Genomic DNA, 14578 nt, shown 5'->3' with positions numbered 1-14578 from the left:
TTCCCATTTTTTGGGATATCTGTCGATATCAGGATGATTTGTAACAGTCCTACATGCTAATTTTCAGCCTGGGGGACCACTGAGACCACCAAAAAATGCAAATAAAAAAAAAAACGGGGGGGGGGGGGGGGGAGAAAATGATTGGAAGTCTGTTTCTTGATTTGAAAAACAGGGTAAAGTTAGTTGGAAAAATCAATCCAAGTAAGCATGAACAACTTAATCTGGATCTACATACAGGTATTCTTTCATGGCACAGTCCATAGCTTCTAAACTTAAAAAAGCTCTCCAGTCCCACTCTACATAAGGAACATCATACGTACGTAATATTTCTTAGAACCAGAGTTTTCTCTGCCACAGAGTAGGGGTTCACAGAATCAAAACGTATGAGATGTTGTGCTGTCACATCTGTAAGCTCACCAAGTAGGGGACTGCTTTCTCCACCTGTGACAGATAGAAGTTTCAAGGCTATCAGCTGCCCAAGACCTGGAAACAAGCAAACAAAAAATAACAGTTTATTCTGTAGAAAATATATATGATACAGTCTATGGAATTCAATAGGGTGTTATGGATTGGGCTGAATATATGAAGCTGCCATTCCATTGGTGTATGTAGCCTAGTTCTATCTACCATAACTGGTAGTAGCTCCTTGCAGCTTCAGACAAAGGTGTTTTCCACAGCACCTTTCTGGCAATGCCAGGGACAGAACACTTTCACATTCAAACCTTGTGCTCTATGGAGCTTTTGAATGTGTCTGATGGCTTGATTTGCATGCATGTGTCATTTTAGCAGATGGCGCTGGAAAATTCTGTTTGTATGTCCAACTGTCTCCCTCTGACATAGGTTGGCTGAGGTGAGGGGCTATTGAAGGGATCTCTTGCCCTGTCATTAAACCCATTTCAGCTTGCATATGAAATCTGCAAAGATGTTAGTAGCAAACCTGTTACAGTAATCTCGCTGATCTGACAATTGTCACAAACAATGAGGTACGTCACTGAAACAACTTCAGGTAAAAGGGGCATGAACACGACCTGAAAGACAAGTTTTTACATTAGGAAAACAGGAGGGCTCATTGGGCCTGCATACTGAAACAAATTATTTGCATTGGCTTTAAACCGCTTTATATTTCATCACAGCTTCCTTCAAAATCCTGAGACCTGTGGTAAGACAGTGGGTACTGAAATTTCTGTAAAGAGAGTTTTCTACACCCCTTCACATTTAATTAAGAGTTCAGATTTCCAAAGATAGAAAACCATGAAACCAGCTTAAAGTTTAGGTAGGTGTTGGTATATAATTTTTCCTCTTTGAATTATTCACCAATCATTGAATCCAACACATATACTTGGACTCACTCTTTTCCTGTTTCATATTCTAAATACCAAAGTAGACATGGCAAATGTATTTGAAAACACTTGCCAAGGTAGCTATAAAGAGCATGGGATTGTGAAAATATAAGCACCAAAGCAGACACAACAAATGTATTTAAAAACACTTGCCACATTAGCTATGGGATTGTGAAAATAAACTTTTTTTACACTGGAAGGAATATTGGAAGGGTACTGAAGGGAGGAGAGTAAATTCTGCTCTGCTCTCTCCTCCACGTTACCTCATTGCATTCCACTGCTTTAAAGCCATTTTCTCCATGGCATTTAGTAATGTGCTGAGATTTTAACCTGCAACTTTTCTAAAAAAAAAAAAAAAACCCAAGCGCTTCTAGATCTTATGAACCTTTGTCAGCAGTACTGGGTTTCAAGTGCCACACAGTGGGGAGAAAAAAGGTGAGCTGGATTTTTGTAATGGGGCACTGTGCATATTCCTTTGTCCAAAGCCTCCAGCTTTGAATGTTTAGCAAAACAAAGGCAAGGAGGGATGAGCAAAGCCTCCTGATTCAAGATTTCACACAAGTTTCTCTAGGAAGATAGAGAGCAGCACAACCCCCTCTTATCTCACACACTTCCATCCTTAGCTGCAGAAGAGGTGGTGGAAATAAGGGGCTGACAACAGAACCAATGCTCAGTTTGCTGGTAACCAACACTGCTTTCTCAAATGTGAAGTTAAGAAGAGCTTGTTATGCATCCTCTTTTTACAGTACATACCTCTTCCAATCAAGTTATGAAAACAAATTCACATTGCTAGCCATACAAACAAACATAAACATTCTAATTAACTTATAATTCTATATATGCTTCTAGCCTGTTGCAGCAAATGAATCCCTAGTATAAACATTCTTCCCCAAAAGGGACAGTGTGCTCTCACTTTAGGGTGCCTGAAATGATGGATCTGTTTTTCATGTATCCTTGAGTGTGAGCTGCAGCACACACAACTAACCTCAATTACTGTGGACTGATCAGGAGCTAGCTCAAAAACTGCTGGTCGAATCCCAAATACGTCATGTTCCACATAGCCAAAGGTGGCAACAGCCTTCAAAAAGGAAAAGTAGAAACACTGTAAGAACCTACAAAATCTCTGATGCAATCTGTCATTCTCAACTAACAGGAATCAGAGCCAGGACTTCCCATTCTACTTACTCGGAAGTTAGGGGGTGGCCATATATTCTTTGGCATTATGCAAAACTTCCCAATGCTAGAACCTTCATTTTTGCAAGGAAACTCTATAAACTTTACACCTCCCACAAGGCAGGCTCCGCAGTCTAAGGTGAGAGGCACTACAGCAAAACACAGGTACAAGCAGTTAATGCCAACAGTAGGATAAGCTAGGATGGTTGAAGGTAAAGAGGCACACCATGTTAATTCTGAATCAGGAACTGTATGGTGTGAGGAGACGATGCTGACATTGCTCCACATGCATCCTTGCATCTTCTTCTGTCAGGGGCTATATTTCCTCAGGAATACCATATATACTTGTATATATATATGTATAGAAGTCGACCTCATTTATAAATTGAGGGCAAGTTTTTGGGGCAAAAATTATGGATTTTGATATGACTTGAGAATAATTCGAAGGTAAAACATAGGGCTATGTAACAAAGGATCTAAAGGATGAAGCTAAGGAAAACAATGCCAAAGACCTTTTATAAATTCCAGCAGGTATAACTGTTCCTGCTCATACTAAAAGATGGATAGATGAGAGAGCATAGGGGGCTCAGTTCTTCCAAGACAGATTATGCGCTTCCCTTTCACCAGGGGATGGTTCTTTTTTAAAATTAGAGTTAAAGTACAGTACTTACATTAATTAACCCATGGGTACATTGACTCAGATTTTGGGGGTCAATTTTTTTACTAAAATTTCTAGACATACATGAGTATATACAGTAATCTGTTATGGGAGGAATATGTCAGTGGTGGGCTCACAGGTCAGAGTTGAAGCTAAAGGCAGGCATACCTCCAAATGAAAATGGACAGTCCCATCTCTTTTTTCTCTTTCTATCACCATTTTTTCTCATTATCACTCTTTTTTAACACACCTTTCCCTTCTGTGTTACTTCCTGCTCAGGGGGATTCTGGGGGAATGACAGTTAACTCATTATTACCAGGCAGCCTTTGAAATTAGGCTAAACACTGTATGCTGCTCATGGTCTAGAAGGAATTGGACACTTTAGCACTTTGGGAACTGGAAGACAAAAACAGGTTGGTAAAAGTCAACTCACATGTTAAAATAGGAGGTGGCCTTCTGCCTTTCAAAGGGACCAGGAGCGGATATGTTGCCTGTGACTCCACTAGTATGTAATCATCATAATCTGATAGGTATTCAGGAATAAACTGGACTACATAGTGACAACTCATTCCAGGAGCAACAAGGCCTCCTTCACCTGGAAATTTTCCTAGGAAAAAAGCACGGGCTTCTTTCAGAAACTTGCACAGGGGAGAATCAAGCCATTTGAACCTCCACCTGTAGAAGGAAATACTGGAGTCCAGGTGTACATTTATAACTTCAATGAGAACTCATCCAATGTTGATCAAAAAGGGAAAAACAGTTCAGTAAAGGAAAAAAGGTTACAGCTATACAATTCTCAACATATAATCTATAATGGCATTCTTAGATACTTCTGAGCTCTCAAAATGTTCTAGGGAGATGTCACTCTAACATAACTGTACACAGATTTACTAAGAAATATACTTCACTAATTTTAATGTGTTTTGTCAACTGGCAAAGGCTTGGTGAATACTGTGGTTGTCCCAAGACATAATGTTATGAAAACGTTAATCATCAATGTGGTCCTCTAAACTGTTTCTTCTGTTCTTCAGGCTAGTATGAAGCAAATATACACCCATCTGCAGGTATTTCAAAAATCCCACTTTCTGAGGGAATTTACAAGAAATTTTACATCATTGAATCAAGTAAGAACTCACCCAACCCAATAGAAAAGGCTGATGTAGCTGGGGGAATTATTCTGACACACTGAGAAGTTGAAGTCATATTCTGTAATTCTACAGTCATCTACAAAGAGAGAGGGTTTTTTTTAAAAAAAAATACAAAACAAAATGCAAGAAATAATATCTCCAAATCAACCTTGACTGTTACAAATGAGAGTAATATCACTCCACATAATCTGTTTATGAAGGAATTCTTAAGGCTGGGGAAACTGAGCAATATGCAGTAAAGAAATAATAACATTTTATTAAGTGTTTGAAAGATCTCTGTGAACAGAAGCTATTACTAAGACTGAGACATATGCAAGGCAAACTAAATAATGGGAAATGTTAAAGCCAGTAATCCTTGCTTGTGCAGCAAAAATCTCTCACCTCATAAACCTGGCCAACTTCATAATAAGAAAACACAACAGCTGGCGGGTTTGCTAGGAAGATAGGCACGGACTCGGAACTGCTGAAATGAAATGACAGAATTACATTTTCTTAAAAAACCAGAGGGATGTTGGGGCCTCTGACACAGGTAACAGTCAATGAACGTGCCAAATGGTTTGATGTGCAAGGTATGAGTCTACTAAGATGCTCTCAGATGGATATGCATTGTTAACAGAGCTCTATTTGCAGAACCCCTTAAGACAGAAAATAGCAGAACTGATGAGCATTTTTATTAGAGTCAAAGAGGCATTCATGGAATTTGGAGGCTTCAAACAATACACACTTTGGTACTCTTTATTCAAATCTCAACTTGGTGAGCAAGGGCCCGGCTGTTTGGTGATCCACTGTAACATATAACATAACCTGTATGCACAAGGCCACTGAATGTGGTCTTGTTTCTTCCATGTCGTCCCCACTTCCCCTTCTGCAACACATAGGCCAATGTAATTTAAAAAGAATGTGAGACAATACCTTCAAAAACTCAAAGGAGCTCTATACAATTATTACTACCAATTCTTACTTCATTTTATTTTGCAAAGAACTGTTCAGCTACCTTTCAACCACAGTCTTTTTTCTTCCTGCTACCATATGCTCCACCCTCTTTTGAGGCAAAATCAAGGACTTGCCGCCACAAACGGAGTTAGGTGGGAAAAAACGTGGGTTTTTCAGGAAGTTATGGCGTTCCTCGAGTCTCTGGAGGTAGGCACGGTCTTTTTGCCTTTCAGCTCTGGACATGTTGTTCTTCCAAACTGGCTTCCGGGAGGGGCTAGATTTCTTCTGTCAGTAGATACAGTGAAGGGAGAAATGTACTTTGGTTGCTGTTGTATAAAGGACTCATTCATAATCATTATGCCTGACATACTGTACACATTTTCATCTTCTCAGTCCGGAAATCACAACATCCAAAATCACAACATATTTGGCAGTTGTTTTGCAGAAGAAAAAGTGGCAAACTTCGTCAGGATGATGGGAATCTCCACTCTTTTGCTTTAGAAACAAAACAAACTTCTAGCACACATGAATGCCAAGAGGAACAGAAATGGACTGGCAGATTCTGGTAAATGCTGTAAACCCAGATACACGTACTTGTAAATAAGATCCATGGATCTCAATAGTTTGAGTCATACATAATACAGTTCATCCTTTCTTTACATGGAGGATCCATTCCGGACTCCCCCACGTAAAACAAATACCAACTATGCTTGAGCCCCATTTAAATGAATGGGTCTTGTGTACACAGCGGAACGGCAGTGCATGTCCCAATCATCCCTATGGGACACGCCGCCCCTTCTCCCTGAGCGGCTTTCAGCGTATGCTGAAAGTCACGTAAAGCGCACCAACGTATGACGCAGGCACACTGTATTAGGCTTTGCAGGTACAAAATTATCATGGATTGGACTAATTCTCTTCTCATAATCTCCTCTTCCTAACTCACCACACCTGTCTGCAGAACACTACTGTTGCAAAACATCCTATGTATATATTTCTCTATGTTTTATTACACATTCCATATTGTACATTCCATTTTACAACATATTAATTGTAAAGCTTCAGATAAGCAGCTTTTGTTATGAAACATACAACACCCTTGATACAATTATAAAATTGTATATATAACTTCTCTAATGTAACCAGCAGAATTATGCTGAATATGCTGTCACTCTCCAGTTTATTCTGACCACAGAATATTGTACCTTGTGGTTACAAAGTCTGGATTTATTGATGCAGAATTCTACACTCCGGACCCAGTAAGCTATATACTTTCTTTTTCTAAAATGAGTGAGAATCTGTTGAGGCTAATAAGAAAGGGTCACAGTGACAATCTGACAACTTCCTTCATAGTTAAAGGCACCAAAAGGGATGCTGCCAGCTCCTTGAAGCCCCATGGCATTCACACATTGCCCCAGAAATTAGAAGCAGAAGAAGGAGAAAAAGCAATGGCTCTTACAGGGGTAAAACAATCCTTGCAGGCCAAGAAAAACCCTGGCTACAACATGGTAGTGAACTGTAAGATTAGTAGACATACCCAGTGGGCTAAGATTAAGTTTTAAAAAGCATTTAAAGCTATGACACACAGACCTGTTGTTATTTGCTTCAACTTATGGAAACTCAACCCCCAAGGCCCCAGTCATCAACTGCCCACTTTTTGCAAACTCAGGGCTGTGGCTTCCTTGATAGAATCAATGCACCTGTAGCATCCTTTCCCTCTTTCCCTACTGCCTTCCACTCTATCATCCTTCCCAGTGAGTTGCACTGTCTCATGATATGGCCAAAGTACGACAGCTTCACTTTAGACATCTTCACTTCTCAGAGAAACAACACACAGATAGTTACCTTAAAGAATGATTTTTTAATTTGATCTGGAACATCACTAGTTGAAGACTCCATGGTTAAACTGGATAAAGATACATCTGGTAGACTCTCTTGTAGTTTCCTAATGTGGGAACTTTCTCTCCATTTGGAAGAATTTGAATTGTCAGAAACATGGTGTTTAAAACTCTGGATTTCTTTCAAATAGCCAGGCTCAGATACTTCTGCAATTAAAAGAATTTTAAAAAGCCTGAAAGCAATGAAAACAAGAGGTGGCGAACCGTGGATTTCACAAAAACGATGTGCACATTTCACTGAGATCGATGACATTTCCAGCTGATTGAATGGTTTAATTTACTTTTATTTATATCCCACTTATCTTCTGATATGGCACCAAATGTGGCTTATAGTGTAGAGTAAAACAAAATACAGTAAAAACAATATATAGTACAATTTTAAAAAAAAATTAAACAGTCAATGTGGTGTAGTGGTTTGAGCACTAGACTATGACTAGTGAATTGAAATCTGCACATAGCCCATTGTATCAACTTTAGTCACTTGAAGGAATTCTTCTCCAACCTTCCCTACAAATGAAACTGTAGTCAAGCTTAGGATACTTGTTTCTCTAGAGCAGGGGTGGTAAAGGTGTATCTCATGGTAGTAAAGCTTTGAAAGTAGGATGACTTAGAGGTCTCTCAACGTTAAACCATATAAAATAAAAAATAAAAATAAAAAAAAAAAAGAAAAAAAAAAAAAAAAAAAGGTATTATAAAAAAAAAAAAGAATAAAAATATAAATAAAAAGAAAAAACAAAAAAATAAGAAAAAGTTAAAAAAAAAAAAAAGAAAAAAAAAAAAAGGGAAAAGGTAAAACATAAAGAAAAGGGAAAAAAGAAATAATAAAAAAAAAAAGAATAAATGAAATAACCATAAAAAAAATAAAAGTAATAAAAAAAAAGAAAATAAAATAAATTAAAAATAAGGGGGGAAAGAAAAAAAAAAAGTAATAATAAAGAAAAATAAGAAAAAAATAAATATAAAAAAACAAAATTAAGGAAAGAAAAAAAAAAGGAATAAAAAAAGTAAAAAGTACATCATATAAAAAAATATAATAAAAAAAATAAGAATACCCAAATAGAAAAACGACCATATAAAAAAAATAAAAAAAAAAAAAAAATATATAAAAATAATAGAAAGAAAAAAGAAAATAAAACAGAATAAAAAAATAAAATAAGAAATAAAATAAGATAGAAAAACCAAACCATAAAAGGGGTTAAAAAAAAAAATAGACAGTAAAAGAAAAAAAAAAAAAAATATAAAAAAAAATCACAATACCTAAGAACAAAAACATCCAACTTCCCGCCACACCCCTACAATGTAAGCCCACATCATCACACCATCTAAATCAAAACACCACCCCTCTCCACAAAAAAAAAACCCGATCCTTAAAAATAACGTAAAACACCTCCACCCTCCCTGACGTCATCAGATAATCCTAAACGCAACGGTAATCACCAAAACAACATAAAAAACTACACTACCCACCCTCATATACCCCCCCCTCCAATCACACCCCTCACTAAACACCTAACCCCCCTCAACCAAAACATATAAACACAATCAAGTTGACTTGCCTCCTTTCCCCCACATTTAGCCTTCCCTCCCATTTTTTTACTCCAAAATGTCCTCAACCGCTTTCTCGAGGGTGTAGAGCGCATTTCCATATGTTTGTAGCCCCCTTGGGGTCAAAATAAAATTTTGTGAACTTTTTTTTAGTCCCTAACATGTCTCAAAACGACCCCCAGGGGCCAGTGTATGTCATTTTATTAATGAAATACAATGCATAAGCAAACAATACACACTTATATACATTTCAAAGAATTCTCAACACCCTCACCCAAACTCCCATTTCCAGCACTATGGAGAAGAGGTGATACTGAAATTGTTGTAAAATTTATACAGGCTTGGATTTTGGTTCTGTGTGTCTATTTTCTAAAGCCATTGTGAATGGTACAATTCAGTGTAAATCACCCCATACATTATGGAGGAAAATAGTAATTTCGCAAAGTTGTTTACATTTAACTTCCTGATTCCTCAATTACGTTACTAAAAAGCCATGTAAATCCTTGTGTAAAAGTTACCTTTAGGTGCTCGGGTAATAAGCGCTGGGTCCGTGATGTAATCTTTAGGGCTGATTAAATTATGTTTCTTTAGAAGTTCATCATCCACGCACCATCTGAATGTAGACTTCACTACAACATACACATTCAAAGGTAAGTGTTTCAAGATAAAAGGTGCATCTACACTATAGAAATAATGCAGCTTGACACCACTTTAACTGTCATGGCTCTATCCTACAGAATCCTGGGATTTGTAGTTTTGTGAGGCACTAGCACTCTCTGGTAGGAGACCAAAGTCCTTGTAAAACTGCAAATTCCAAGATTTCATAGGATGCCATGAAAACACTTAAAGTGGTGTCAAACTGCATTATTTCTATAATGTAGATGCACCCAAAGACAACTGTTTCTTGTTATTCCTGCATATACGCAAAGTTTTTGAAGAGAAACTCAACTGGGAATCAACTTCCCCCATCAGAAGAAACAAGCAATGGGTCAAGGGGCAGATAGGACCACAACATGTTTGGAATAGGGTAACAAATCTTTCTCTGTCCATCTTGATCCCAATCGAGATCCACCCATCCCCTCATTATTGTTTCAGAATTTCAAATAATACAAATTAAATGCATTTGAATGTTTAGCATCTTATCTAGTTTGGTTTTCATCCCATCTTTATATCTTGCTGACAACCTCATTTATATTACAAAGTACACATCCAAACAAATAATTGTTTAATTTTTTTTGAGGGGGGGGGGAATAAATGTCTCCCTACTATAAATCTCCTCTGTACCACTGGTATCCAGTTCAAACATATTTGGTATCCAGTCTCAATGCAAAATAATGACTTTTCCTGCAAATCAAAGGTTAAACTTCCCTTTAGTCTGAATTCTGCTAGCATAAAATGTGAAATGGCAACTTTCCACTCTGCTCACCCGGCGGCAATGCAATGTGACGGTAATCTTCTGGAACTTGTGCTTTATACTGATTCAAGATTCTTTCCTCTTCTGCTGTGGCCCGTGCCCTTGCTTGGATGATGTGCCTTTCTAACATATCTGCTTCTGCTAATCGGTCATTATATTCATTCCTGACCTGATATGGCAATTGAGAAATTAGTTATTTACCTATTTGATTTATGGATCTCTAGACCTTCAAGAGGTTCCTAGGACAGCTATATATCATTCAGTACTGTTTTATTTTTTAAAAACATATTCTCAGCTGCAAACTATCTTGACAGACAGCTGGCACAAAAACATGTTTTTCAATTCTTCTGGAAAAGTTTTGAAACATTTCCATAAGTGCACATTTACCAGGTTGTATCGAAGCCAAACCTATAGAAAAAATGATCAAGGGCTGGTAGTGGAAATGTGTGAGGTTTAATAAGGGTTGATTAAATTATGAGCAAGAAGAGCCAGTGTGGTGTAATGATTTCAATATTAGACTACTACTCAGGGTTCGAATATCTGCTCAGCTAAGAAAATCCTCTGGGTGACTTTGGCAAGTCACACTCTCTCAGCCTCAGAGATGGTAAAGCCCTCTCTAAACAGATATTGCCCAGTGACTGGTTTGCCTTAGGGTTGCCATAAGTCAGAAATGATCTGAAGGCACACCACAAAAGATAAAAAAAATTAGGAGCAGTGTATAGTGAGAGGAACCAAGAAAATTTCTTCTAATCAGAATTAGATTGATAAATATATGCTAGAATATTTATTTTGGCCCTTGTTTCTCATTATACTCTGGCTCATGGCTCCTGTACCCTCTTAGTTTACTCAAGCATTCGTTCTCTCTTAAACAACCTTAGTAACCCATCACTCCAAATTAAAATCCCCACCCCAGATAAAACAGAAGTAACATATACAAGGTGGTGCCATCTTCTTCTACCCATTAAACAATCTTTCAGTATAATGGCTGGTGATCTTCCTAATCTTTTCTTTATTACATTTCTATTACCTTTCTGGTTGAATGGAGATTTTAATTACTATATTTCTATTACATTTATGGTTGAATGGGGATTTGAATTCAGGTTCCCTTAATCCTAGTCTGATAATCCGACCACTACAGCACGCAGTTTCAAGCGTAATCCCTATAGTGTTTGTACACTGGCGATATCATATAAATAAATAACAATTCTTGCTCCTCCTCTTAATATATTTGGCTCCTGCTTTGTACAAGTTAATTCGGTTCTCAAGCGGCACGACGACATTTTGTGCTGCTAGTTCAAACCATGGCATTTCATTCATTCATTCCTATCTTCTTTTACAGCACTAAATGGATAGTTTACCTTTTGCAGCTCTTTCACAAACTCCTCATGATGGACGTTGTTTCCTCCGCGGGACTTGATCATATTTTCCACCGTCTCCACTCCTATTGCCTCTGAGGTATACATGCTCTTAAAGACGCTGGTTAACAAATGGGAAATATCCTACGGGAGGAAGAGGAAAGGAAGACGTCAGTTTCAAGGGTTGAATTATTCAGAGGCACATGTATTAATCTGGAATATCGAGCATAAAAAACCCATTGGGTGACCTTGGGCAAGTCATGCTCTCTCAGCCTCAGAGGATGCCAGACAACGGGTTTTCCCAGTCAACTATTAAAACACATGGCTCCGGAGATCTGGGTTCGAATCCCGGCTAGAGCACAAATAATACTAATAATAATAATAATGGAATTTATTTATATCCCGCCTTTCCAGAAGAATCAAGAAAGCCTCAGAGAAAGGATGGCCATGGCAAAAACTTTCTCTGGAGAAACTTAGCCAAGAAAACCCCAATTGGAAAGAACTTGAAGGCTGCATCCACACTGGAGAAATAACCCGGTTTGGAACCGCTTTAACTGTTGTCTGGCTCTCTGCTATGGAATTCTGGGAGTTGGAGTTTGTCCCTGGACCCCACAACAAACTCCAACTCCCAGAATTCCATAGCAAACAGCCAGAAAAAAGTTAAAGCGGTTCCAAACCTGGTTATTTCTCCAGTGTGGATGCAGCCGAAGTCACACAACAACAACAGCATTAAAAGAACACAATAGAGTTGCATTATTATGATGATTAATGCAAAGGCACTCTGCCCATGTTCAGGGGAACCCTGGCTCGGTCGGGGCTTCTCCTCCACCTGAGTCAGCTCCGAGGCCGGCCTGTGCCTGAACATCGCCGGCTCGGGGCTCTGCCTGGCCATGGCGCCTTCCCCGGAGGCCTTTTCCCCGCTTGGAAGCATCCTTCTCCCCCGTTGCTAAGGGCCCATTTTGTTGGCCCAGGCGCAGGGCCCTTAGCAACGGCCACTTCCGGTCCGTTGCTCCTCCACTTCCGGTAGTCTCCTGTAGTTCCCTGACCAGCCTGGGACAGTAGTCATTGAGCCTCAGGCTGCACCCACCCTGCAGGAATAACCCACCATTGGACACCATTTCAACTGCCCTGGCTCAATGCTAGGGAATGCTGGGAACTGTAGTTTTGTCAGACATATTGAGCCTTCTCTGTCAGAGAGAGTTCTGGGGCCACAATAAACTACAATTCCCAAGGTTCCGTAGACCTGAGCCAGGACAGTTAAAGCTGTCTCAAACTAGATTATTTCTGCAGTGTGTTTTGGACCAGTAGTAGTAATAATAATAATAATAATAATAGAGTTAAAGTTGTGGTTGTTAAAGTGGGGTCAACCCAGATTATTTCTGCAGTGTGGAGGCAACCTGAGGCTCAGGTCCAAAACACACTGCAGAAACAATCCACTCTGAGATGGCTTTAACTGTCCTGGCTCAGTGCTAGGGAATCCTGGGAACTGTAGTTTATTGTGGCGCCAGAGCTCTCTCTGACAGAGAAGGCTAAATGTCTCACAAAACTACAGTTCCCAGAACTCCTTAGCACTGAGCCAGGACACTTGAAACAGTCTCAAACTGGATTATTTCCGCAGTGGGTTTTTGGACACTGTCACTATCCCACTTTTAACTGCCCTGGATCAGTGCTATGGAATTCTGGGCACTGTAGTTTGCTGTGGCACCAGACCTCTCTGGCAGAGAAGACTAAATGCCTCACAAAACTACAGTTCCCAGGATCCCATAGCACTGAGTCTGGCAAAACGTCAGGCAATAACTCTTCTAGGAAAACCCACCAAAAGCTAAAGAAGGTATTTATTCATTTCACTTCTGTGCTGCCTTTCTCCATTTAGGGACCCAAGGCGGCTCACAGATAAAAAACATCTAAAAAGCTCAGTAAAGTTGAAAAGAATTACTGATCAGGTAATTGATCATTAATTGGTGCTGATCAAAACACTACATTCTCTAAAGTTTTGCTCAGGGAGAGCCTTTTTCTGGCATTGAGTAGGTGGGCAGAACAAGAAACATACAGCAAAACATTCTGGACCCACTCAAAGGAATGTGGCATTTCAGGACACTCTGCCTATTTCCAAAGTAGAATATGTTCCCCGGCCGGTGAATTTCCCACACGCCCAGCAAGAGCAAGATCCTCAACATTTCTGCAAGGAATATGAGCTCATGTTGCAATGGTTACAGTATTGTATAACAAACAACAGTCCGATAATCTGCTTTCCTACACTAGCTACATGGGATGCAAAGGAGGCCAAATGTCACACATAGCTCCAAAATCTGGTTCCTTGCTCCTAAGCTCCAACAAATGCACCTTCACTCTGTCCAATAACAGGATTGGATTTCAGTACACATCATGTTTTTGTTGTTCTTGTGTGCCTTGAAGTTGTTTCTGACTTATGGAGACCCTAAGGCGAACCCATGGAGATTATCACACCAAAGCCAGTACAGAAATAATTGCAGGAATGAAAGTTAATGCAACAGTAGTGCTATGGCACTCGATATTTTTGCATGGCCACGCAATCACACAATTATTGTTTCATTACCATATAATATCATGATCACATTTCTCACACATCCATGAATGAACGGTAAGCACATTGAAGCTGGTTGTTTTGCGCATGCACCATTTTGACGCTACAGCGCACGTCTTGAAATTGTGTTTCTGTCCCACAGAGAATAAAAGACGACAAAATACAATTCATTACTTCACCACATTGTTTTAGTTCGGTGTGAACAAAATTGTGCCCTGTTCCTCAAAAGACAACTGAAATCCAGTGGCAAGGAGAACAGATTGCCTCCACCGTAATGCATTTTGGGTTGTTGCTTCCGCAATAGCGCAAATGAAGCGTGATTAACTTTTGCACTCTCGCAATCGTGCTTCATTCACGCTGTTGAGAAGCCATTAATGGGATTTCATAGCATTGAACCACGGCAGTTAAAGTGCTGTCAAACTGAATTATTTCTGCAGTGCAGATAAGACTCTGATGGGGAAAGATATGGCTATATATGTGTCCTGTGGCTTCTGAAATGACCATTCTCAATTTCAGCAAAAGTAACTAAATAAGAGACTTCAAAGCCACAAATC

The 14578-nt window shown here is 39.2% G+C and overlaps 1 protein-coding gene across 7 annotated transcripts in view; it reads right to left on the bottom strand.

The window, feature by feature from the left end:
* The window catches only part of DLEC1 (DLEC1 cilia and flagella associated protein), a 41956-nt gene extending 29505 nt beyond the window's left edge, over positions 1-12451 (bottom strand). For 6 of the 7 annotated variants that reach the window (XR_006104456.1, XR_006104455.1, XR_006104457.1 and 3 more), the window contains exons 1-13: positions 12291-12451; positions 11465-11605; positions 10119-10275; positions 9211-9321; positions 7095-7294; positions 5314-5537; positions 4701-4782; positions 4308-4395; positions 3605-3778; positions 2526-2662; positions 2326-2418; positions 938-1028; positions 321-483 (exon numbers count right to left, since the gene is read on the bottom strand). Coding sequence is in view for 4 of the 7 variants with exons in the window: in XM_042472279.1 (XP_042328213.1) it covers positions 321-483; positions 938-1028; positions 2326-2418; positions 2526-2662; positions 3605-3778; positions 4308-4395; positions 4701-4782; positions 5314-5537; positions 7095-7294; positions 9211-9321; positions 10119-10275; positions 11465-11605; positions 12291-12392 (1763 nt within the window). In the remaining 3 variants the exon portion in view is untranslated. The remainder of the gene's footprint in view (positions 1-320; positions 484-937; positions 1029-2325; positions 2419-2525; positions 2663-3604; positions 3779-4307; positions 4396-4700; positions 4783-5313; positions 5538-7094; positions 7295-9210; positions 9322-10118; positions 10276-11464; positions 11606-12290) is intronic. The other variant, XM_042472280.1, reaches the window with a different exon arrangement.
* Positions 12452-14578: the final 2127 nt, after the last annotated feature.

The sequence above is a fragment of the Sceloporus undulatus genome, chromosome 6 (genome assembly GCF_019175285.1).
Source record: "Sceloporus undulatus isolate JIND9_A2432 ecotype Alabama chromosome 6, SceUnd_v1.1, whole genome shotgun sequence".
In the NCBI taxonomy this organism is placed as follows: domain Eukaryota; kingdom Metazoa; phylum Chordata; class Lepidosauria; order Squamata; family Phrynosomatidae; genus Sceloporus; species Sceloporus undulatus.
The sequence above is the reverse complement of the archived record's forward strand: the minus strand, read 5'-3'. Positions and strand labels throughout refer to the sequence as shown.